General features: G+C 36.2%; 1 protein-coding gene across 1 annotated transcript in view; it reads left to right on the top strand.

Annotated features, from left to right (window-relative positions):
* Window positions 1-212: 212 nt before the first annotated feature.
* LOC138804428 (inactive N-acetylated-alpha-linked acidic dipeptidase-like protein 2) overlaps window positions 213-10363 on the top strand; it is a gene marked incomplete at its 3' end in the record, with an annotated part of 713471 nt that continues 703320 nt past the window's right edge. The window contains exon 1 of the mRNA XM_069988683.1: window positions 213-454. Within this exon, the coding sequence (XP_069844784.1) occupies window positions 364-454 (91 nt within the window). The remainder of the gene's footprint in view (window positions 455-10363) is intronic.

Genomic DNA, 10363 nt, shown 5'->3' with positions numbered 1-10363 from the left:
GAAAAGTAGATTGAGAACAAAAAATTGAAATAAAAATAGTAAAAAGAACCCTGGCTCTGAACCATGGCACATTGTTAACACAGAATTTGTTTCATGGAAACATGCAAATAGTGTTTCTGGACCGAAGTGAAAAAGTACAGAGTTAAAAGTTAATATCAAAACTGAAACAAAGCCATATTGTGGAGGCTCACATTAAGAGCAGGACACTGGATCCAAGGATGTGATCTCACTTCATAGTAAAACAGGTCCTGCAGCCCAGGTAACTCAGGAAGCAGAATGGTAATTATTCACAGAAGAGAGCAGGCAGTGTACTGTTTCAGTACTACAGTAGAAAGTCAGAAGGTCACAAAGCTTGCAGGGTAAATGACACAACCCGACACTGCTGGGCTTCGTTTACAAAGAAATAATAAGATGGGAGAGAATGAAGCCAGTTCACCTAACACATCTTTACAAGGTAAGCACCAACAGTCTCTGAAATGTTCACAATCAGAAATTAAAGCACTGTTGTTAATTCTGTGTGTGTGTGTGTATGTGTGTGTGTGTGTGTGAGAGAGAGAGAGAGAGAGAGAGAGAGAGAGAGAGAGAGAGAGAGAGAACACATCTGCGTTTCTGTGTGGGTACATACATTCACATGCATGTGCCCTGCCACTATTTTTAGGTGTTCTCTGAGGAGTGGCAAAGAGGTTGGAATTGTTGATCTAGAAAAAACAGCTTGTCTTAAAAAAAATAACCCAACCAACAGAATCACAAATGTGGCAGAAAGTAGAATTAAACCTTTTGCCCTCCAAAGTAATGCTGGGAAGATGGTGCAGTCAGCTGTCAGTGGATTTCCTATGTTGGACGTTTTCCATTGTTGCTTTAATATTGACTTTTTGGGGGGCTCTAGCTGTGAAATTTATATTTGTAAGAAAGTGTTGCTATCTCTGAGCTTTACAAGCTAATTATGCCTTTGATTAATATCACTACACATTGAAGGGTAGAGAGAGCACAGGCTGGGGAAGTTCTTAGTTGAGGTGGTGTGGTTTCTTTTACAGAACCCACTTCACCAGGTACCTTTGTCCTTTGAAGGGACTAGTTTGTTGACACTGGCCTCCCTAGGCACCCACATTTCAGCTTGTTGTTTGGAAAAAAAATACAAAGTTCCCTGTTTATGAGTGACAACATTTCTTTCTTAAAGAAAGAAAAATAGAAAATGGGGCAGTGCTTAGCTATGGCCATAATTTCCAGAAGTCAGAACTCTTATGAACTATTTATTTCCTTTATAAATAAAAATTGGGATCAAGGCCATTTTTAAATGTACTTGGTAATGAGGAAGATATATACCTGATAATTACGACATTGTGTTCTCATGAAATATAGTGTACCACAAAGAAATGGCCCAGTATCCCATTCAATTCAAGTAGTTAAAAATACAATCACACTTTAAAAACCTGACACATGTGAGTAGCCATCTACAGACATATATCATGGTCTCTAAAGTTATTTCATCCTCTTGATATTTCTATTTCTTTCCTTAATCTTCACAGCACTGTTTTAAAAATCTTATTTTTATTCCCGTATGTTCCTTAAATCTTTTTAAAATATGTTATAAAATATTTTTAAAATTCATTTAATAATTTTTACAAAAGAAAAACCCTAAAAGAGGTGACACTGATCGAGATGCATTGCGTTCATAAACTGTTCAGTTATATGGCTGTGTCTATATATATACATATATGTATACATATAAATATGTATACATTTGAGTACAATATACACACATGTGTACATATATTTAAAGTTCATCCATGTAAAAAAGGAAAGAAAAAATTAAAACCAGAAAATAAAAGACTTACTCATCATAATTCTGAGAATAATTTGTGTGTTATGAACCAAATGATAGCATGCTCAATTGCAATATATCTTAATTATCTCTAGTATTTTTTCCTGGGCAAAGCATGTGAGAAATATGTAGGTTGTCAGAATTGCATACGTGATGATAGATTTGTATGAAAGATATGTGATTGTTTGCTAATATTGTGACTAACATGTCCCGTTACACATCTGTGTTTATGGACTGAAATAAAGCAAAGTATTACATAGATATATTTCCTCTTGCCATTCATATTTTCTAATTTGTTTTCTCATTTTTCTGGGCAATTTTATGCATGTTACACTTCTGGTAATATGCTATACTGGGTAAAGACAGCTCGATCTCCTACATATACCTATGTAGAAAAAAACAGTTATATCCAGAATTATTAGCATATATCAGAAAGGCATGTACAGATTTAACTTAAAACAATTTTTTTGGTCGGTCATAGGGCTTGAATTCTGGGCCTGGGTGCTATCCCTTAGCTCTTCAGCTCAAGGCTAACACTCTACCACTTGAGCCACAGCGCCACTTCCTGTTTTCTGGTTTATTGGAGATAAAAGTCTCATGGACTTTCCTGCCTGGGCTGGCTTTGAGCCATGATCCTCAGATCTCAGCCTCCTGAGTAGCTAGGATTATAAGCGTGAGCCACCAGTCTACAGCTTGTTGTGGATTTAAAATAATAGCTTCTGATAGATATATTGAGTATTATTCCTCCAAAATATATAATTCAAATATTAAGAAATGTGTATCTTTCATTTAGTTGTAGTATCTTCTTAATGTTCATTCTGAGCTGAATTGCCCAATAATCTGAAAACATTTTTCAATAAGGAGTTCATTTTCTTTCCTGATCTTTTCTGAGTTGAGATACATCCTTGCGGGGCTGGGAAGGTGGCTCAGAGGTAGAGTGCTTGCCTTGCATGCCTGAGGCCCTGGGTTCGATTCCTCAGCACCACATAAGCAAAAAGAAAAAAGCCGGAAGTGGCACTGTGGCTCAAGTGGTAGAGCGCTAGCCTTGAGCTGAAGAGCTGAGGGACAGCGCCCAGGCCCAGAGTTCAAGCCCCACAACCGGACCAAAAAAAAAAAAGAGAGATACATCCTTGGTAGATCCACAAATAGTTCAGAGCTGTACCTCCATTCCAGATGAATTTGCATTAAGATTCTTAAGAGAACCTGTGAATCAAATGAAGGTGAAGGCACTTCAATTGTTGATTTTAAATTTTGTTTAATATTTCTTTAAATCATAATGGAATTAAATATAATGGGATCATTTGCAGCTTTATTTGTATGTGTGAATGTAAGGTATTTTGATATTTCTTGTTACTAAATTATAAAACTAATCAAATATCCTGGACTTTTCCTTTTGAGAGTACCCAAACAAAACTGGGCTGTCTGCAGAATATTCTGTCCTGTATCTGAGCCTGAGTTTCAAAATGATCAAAATCAATTAAAAGGTCTTGAAATCTTTAGTTTCACAAGTGATGTAACTATTTTTTGTTAAAAAAAAAAAAAGGAAAGAAAAGGAAATTATCTGAAGACTGCTCATTAAGACTGTTCAAATGAATATCCTTTGGTCAAAATTACAGTAAGACACATGTTCTGTTTTATATGTTAAATATATGGTTGACTGTTGAGTGATTTGGCAATGAGAATATTGTATTTTTGTTTGAATATCATCAAGATTATCACAGGAATTCCATTGTGTGCTTTGAATACTGATTTTCTAATGCTACGCATAGATGCTATTTAATTTCATTCTGGTTGGCATTTAGAGGGTGTTGAATGTGTGGCTCCCAAATTTATTTGTTGAAAACACTTCAGTGGGCCTGGAAGGTGGAGCTTCTAGAGACATATTTAGCTCCTGAGCTTTAAGTGGACTCATAAAAAGGGCTATTGGGAGTTGGGTTGCTCTCTCTTGCCCATCTGCTTTGTGCCATGTGAAGACACAGCTGCCTTTGAGATCTACTTTTTTTTTCCCCCAGTGAAAGTGAAGTTGAACTAAGGTTATCTTCAACTTGATGTGAACAGATCTCAATTATCTTTTCAAATGTCAAAAGCAAGCTCTTACTGGGTGATGGTAGCCCACTCTTAGAATTTTAGCTACTCCAAGAGGTTGAGATCTGAGGATCTTGGTTCAAAGCCAGCTTGGGCAGAAAAGTTTATGAGACTCTTTTTTTTTAATTTAATTTTATTTTATTTGTGAACATACTGTACAGAGAAGTTACAATTACATGGGCAGGATAATGCGTACATTTCTTACCAAGCATTGCAGCCTCCTCCTTTGTTTACCCTTCACATCACTTCCCAGCCTCCCCCCCAATCCCAATCCCAATCCTTCTCCTTCCCCCCCATTCCCCCTCCCCCACCGACTTTGTAAAGCTTGTTTTGGACATGACAACTTGTACTTCTCATTGTTGCAACAGGTCCACCTGTATCCTTAAACAACTGGTTTTTCCCCATCTCCTCCACAAGTTATACTGACATCAAATATAGTGAAAGCAGGGGTTATACTGTGGGGGAGGGACATACAAAGCAACAAAGAGATAATCTTATAAATGCGTTAGAAACACATGCATAAAAGAAAAAAACATTAAAATACATATCTAAGGGTTCATTTTCCTGACATCACATTATCTGACCTTTTCCACTTGACTCATACATCTACTAGATATTACAAATAAGGGAAACCATGGGACCTATGTTTCTTTGGGCCTGGCTTACTTCACTTAATATAATTTTTTCCAAGTTTTTCCATTTCCTAACAAATGGGGCAATGTCATTCTTTCTGATGGAGGCATAGAATTCCATTGTGTATATATACCACATTTTCTTGATCCATTCATCTACTGAGGGGCATCTGGGTTGGTTCCATATCTTAGCTATGGTAAATAATGCTGCAATAAACATAGTTGTGCTGGTAGCTTTAGTGTGGTCTTGTTTGTAAACATTTGGGTAAATGCCCAAAAGTGGGATTGCTGGGTCATAGGGGAGTTCTATGTGAAGTCTTTTGAGGAACCTCCATACTGCTTTCCAAAGTGGTTGAACAAGTTTACTTTCCCACCAACAATGAAGTAAGGTTCCTTTCTGTCCACATCCCCTCCAGCATCTGTTGTTGTTAGAGTTCTTGATTTTTGCCGTTCTAACTGGAGTGAGGTGATATCTCAATGTTGTTTTGATTTGCCTTTCTTTTATGGCTAGGGATGTTGAACATTTCTTCATGTGTCTATTGGCCATCCTTCTTTCTTCTTCAGAGAAGTTTCTCTTTAAGCTTATAAAAATCTCACCATTATAAAATAAATTCTGGAGCATAGGATAGAATGCAAATAACTTTTCCTAGTCTTTGAAACTATGAATCCAAGATGAATAATATGACATAGGGAATAGGGATAAGTACCATCTCTGCATTATTTGCTGAGAAGAGGAAGAATTATCTCTTTGTATAACATGCAAACTCTTGGTGCCCTACCATTTGGTTACAGTAGAGAAGGCCATGGCTTGACTGATGAAAGGGTGACCATTTCTTCCTTTGCAGACAACAAACTTACTAGAACATGCTTTTCTTAGGCCACATTTGGGCACATAAAGGATTTTTATCTCTTTTCTGCCAGGATGATAAGCATTTTCGATTCTTCCTGGTATCTTTGTAACAGAGAGGAATGTTCTTAGAATTGTGAAAGAGGAAAATAATTTATGACTAGCCAGCAACTGAGTCCTACCTCAGAAACTCATTCCTCAGAAACACAGTTTCTATGAACTTTGTGGTTTTCTTTCTCCCTTTCATCCTTGATCTAACATGTTCAAGGCTATTCATTTCTTGGTAAATAAGAGTATATAGTAATTTTATTTGATGTTTATAGAACAACAGGTATTTCTAAATATTTACAAGCTGGAGCAACCTTGTAAGGGAAGATTTTCTTGAATCAGGGTGAGGTTGTCTTCTTTGTGCTATTCATCATCTACATTGACTAGTTCCATAGGCTGATAGCAGTTGTGTTGGTGCTTTTACCACTGTCCATTACAGATTTTCTCTTTTTTATACCTTATTTCTTCCCTTTTCTTTTTTTTAAATTTTTATTTGTTGGTCATGGGACTGAATTCGGCCAGGGTGCTGTCCCTCAGCTCTTCAGCTTAAGGCTAGCACTCTACCACTTGAGCCACAGTGCCACTTCCGGGTTTTCTGCTTATGCGGTGCTGAGGAATTGAATCCAAGGCCTCATGGATGCATTGCAAACGCTTACCACTAAGCTACTTTCCCAGACTTCTTCCCTGAATGGGGTGTCACAAGAAGGAAAAAGTATAGTAGAATATTAACACACTCTAGCTAGAAAAGCCTAAGGAGTCTAGAGTCCATGTTTGGCTTTGCTGAGCAGCAAACACATTGTACAAAGTTAAGAATATCTCCCTTAGTTTCACAGAAGCAGTTGCCAGAATCCAGGTCTCCACCCTACCTGGCCAGAGCCAGTTAGGTAATTTCATGGGTGAATTTGGCATACTATTTTTTAAGAGGCATTTGCTTTCTGTTTTCATAAGGGAAAAACCAGTGTAACACATGCCTTCTCTCCTGACACTGTTTAGTTTCTGCCTTTGTAACCTTGAAAGTATTGGCTAATTTTCAGTGAGGCTGTTGTAGGTCTATCCAGGCCCCAGTTCTTCTCTTGACTGCATTAAAAATTGCATTAGTTTTATAAAACATTTACTTACCTTTAATTATAACCAGAAGACAGACATCAGTTGAAAGTCTGTGGAGGAACTCCCTTGATAATTTTTTAAGGGAATATGAATTTTTGGTTTTTGCTCGTAGAAATAAAAATAATCTAGGCAGGAAGGTGCCTTAGTGTCTGTGCTTCTAAGTTACAGCCTGAGGGGAGCAGTACTGGAGAAAGACTCTAACCTGTTATACTGGTTTGAGGTGCATGTTTACCTTCTGTGGTGGGAAAAATACCTCTGCATTCATCATTGTAAACCATACTTGTGAGTGCCCTGAAATCTTTCAAAGAGGACTTACTAGTTTCTCTGCCTTTGCAACTTATAGAACTTTAGCAGCAGTTTTTGAATTAACACAAGTGTAAACCGCTCTGGAATAACGTCTCTGTCTTCTACTGCTCCTTAGTATTAGATTTTGAGCACTGGAGACCTGAGGCACTTTTCAGAGAAATTTCCAGAAGCTTTGCTGGAGAGGTAAATAGAGGTCTTATAACCTATGAACAAAATCCAGTGTTTTTGGTGTGATTAGGATTGCTACGAATACCAAGGCATGAAATCTCAGGTGAATCTGAGTTACACAAAGATGCAGGAGATCTTGGCTTTTCTCAGGTGCAGGGAAAACAGATTAGGAGATGAAATTTGAAGTGAAAGGTGAGAAATAGCTAATGAGCTCAACAAAACTGAGCTAAGAAGTGCTTTTTGTGTTCCTTTTCCTTTTCAATGGAAATAGGTCCTCTGCCTTATTAGAAACAGAATGACAAGCAGTGTATTAAACAGAATATGAGATAAAGCTGTACTTGCATGGTACTTAGTTAAAACTTGCTGCTGGGGAAAAGCCAATACTCAATCACTTTGAAATATACAGTTTGTTCTTGGACTTTCACATATTCTGAAAGGCATGCTTTAATCCCCTTTGATTTAAATACTGGTTTATTGCACTGAAAGTGTTTCAAAGGGGAGTATTGTTTCACTTAAAATCACTATAAAATTATGAAAAGATGAAGCACACCTAAAAAATGCTGTGATCACTTAAACATTGTTATTAATAATGCAATTAAAATATTTCTATGTATTTAAAAGATTGGATCTGTCTTTGGATCTTATTCCCTTTCCTTATAGGAATGAACAAAGGCTTCAGTAATCATCTGATGATTATATGGGTAAAAACACCATATAATTATTACATTGTAAGCTATTCTGTGGATTTGAGGAGAGAGGTTATATAGATTTAAATAATTGAGTACATCAGTAAGCCAATGTTTTTTTTTCTTTAATCGCCGGTTATTTGGGAGAGGATTATTAACCAAGCATGTACTTATTATTAGAAAGCATCACACTTGATACATAAGTAAAAGAAAAATAGGCAGCTGACAAGTTTGCAAAGAAAATGTCATTAGGATAAAAATACATAAAGGACATTAAGCTTCACTTGATCCCTTGAGTTTCTAATCTCTCCTCAGGAAAGTGCGTGCACACAGCTGGATTTGACAGGGCTGTTTTGTTGCCCTGCTGATAGATGTGTCTAAACTCTCTACAACTGAACACTTCAGAAGGTGCTTTTCATAAATGCTTTCAGTAATTTATACTGAAAAGCAATCTACTTCTCCTCTTTAAATCTGTGATCAGTGGAATGCAGGTTGGATACTATGTTCCCCAAAAAGAGTGTGACTTTGACAGATATAAAATCCTTTCTACTGAAAAATCCAAAAAGGAAATGCCTTGAAAAAAAATCAACTACCCAATTTAATGTACGGCATCACAGAAGGCAAAAGTTGTGCTTGTGGACCTGTTAAAACAAGACCTTGGGCTTTGCTGGTGACTTGGGACCCAGTTGAATGGTTGACTAAAAAATGATTTCATCTCGAGGTCTACTGAAGCTCTGTAATGCCCTTGTTTTCTCTAACATGACTTCCTTTGAAAACAGAACAGAAAAAAGCAGCAAGGACCCGCTTTCTTCATGTACTTCTAATGAAATCAGAAACAGGTATCATGTTCCATTAAGTTACTGGTAAGTCTTGAACAATTTTTCCTCACATCACATTGCTCAGTATCTCACATGCAGAAATCCAATCTTCCACAAAAAGTGGGATTACTTCCTTTCCTGCTTATTTTTGGTACTTTTATAACTACATATAGGTTGCTAAGAAATTACAGATTCATCTAACAATCTTTTCAAAGAAGAAGGATGATTTCAATAGATTTTGACAACATTGTAAATTCAAGTAAGTAGCCAAAAGGAAGAAGTTTTTCCTTACCAAAAGCACTTCAGATGGAAAGTCTACAAAAATATATACCTATATATTTCATGTTGCATTTTCTTCTGTCATTGAAAACAAAACAGAGGATTTTGCAAAGCAATTTTACATTGCAATAGACTACAAATAAGAAAACTTAGTAGAAAATATGGCTAACGTTATAATGACAGTAAAAATTGACATTAAAAAAAGGAGTGCCAAAATATCCTGAGTCACCTCTACTGGTCACAAGTCTATTTTTAAAGTCCCTAGCAGTCAAGATTAACAAGTGTTCAAACAGGTTAAAAATATACAAGTTATTAGAGAGATGCTTATATTTATTGATTGGATATGGTGATAAAAATTAGAATTATATGCATACATGACACAGTTCTTATTAGAAAAGTTGGTTAAACAACACTGAGAAGTGAAGTTCAGAGAGTAATAGGAAAAAGGGAAATAATATTATTTAATTAACCTCAAAATCTTTAACTGGATGATTTTCTGTTGTGCACTATCCAACAAGAATTTTCTATAACACATATGTAGAAAAATAATAAAGCATAAAATAAAAGTGGGAGTAAGAAGAGAAGATAAAAATAAGTAAATATTACAGACAAACCAGGTGGCTGAGATCTAGAGTTATAATCTAAAGTTAGTCTAGGCAGAGAAGTCTGTAAGATTCAGTCACCAAAATAACCAGAAAAAGCAGGGTTGGAAGCATGAATCATGTGGTATAGTGACCATTGGGCAAACAAATGAGTAAGCAAAGACCCTGAGTTCGTACCACAGTACTACTTGTACCCCCAAAAAATGGAAAGGGAAAAAGGATGAAGGGAGGAAGGAAGGAAGGAAGGAGACTTTGGCTGGCTATGTTGTTCTGTGGTAGACATTTACCTAGCCAGAAAGCAGTGTTTGATCCTCAGAATCTTCTAACTGAAAGAAAAAAATAATAATTTTTGAAACATTTTTAAGACCTATGTATTTTAATTATTTAAATATTCATACTATTGAAATTTTATAACAAAGATATATTATTTAAAATATTGTAATATATTACTGAAGTCTTTGTCCCAGAGTCTTTGTTGTACATTCTATATTTTGTAGCTGGTGCTCATTAATTTTGGCCAATGAAAACCTTCATACATTCTCTATCTCTGATATTTGGGATATGGTTGAAGAGAGAATAAGATATAAAGATGAGCAAACTGATACTGATGATGAAGCCATTCATATATGTAATTTATGACATTCAAACACAAAGAGCTAATGCTATCGCTTCAAACTTTGTATTTTCCATATAGGTAATTACCCACAGTATAACCCTGTTTTCACTGTATTTGATGCTGGTATAATTTGGAGAGGGGAAGGAAAAACACAAATTATTTAAATAGGGATACAGGTGGACCTATTGCAACAATGAGATGTACAAGACGTTATGTCGAAAAAGGAACTTTACAGCTTTGGTACATGGTGGGCCAGGGGGAAAAGGGATGGGAAGGGGAAACAGGAGGAGGCAACAATGCTTGATAAGAAATGTACTCATTACCTTTTCATTTAATTGTAACCCCTC

The sequence above is a fragment of the Dipodomys merriami genome, unplaced genomic scaffold (genome assembly GCF_024711535.1).
Source record: "Dipodomys merriami isolate MVZ:Mamm:240054 unplaced genomic scaffold, mDipMer1.0.p SCAF_363, whole genome shotgun sequence".
NCBI classification, from domain to species: Eukaryota; Metazoa; Chordata; class Mammalia; order Rodentia; family Heteromyidae; genus Dipodomys; species Dipodomys merriami.
Note: the sequence above shows the minus strand (reverse complement) of the source record. Positions and strands in the feature narration are given on the sequence as shown.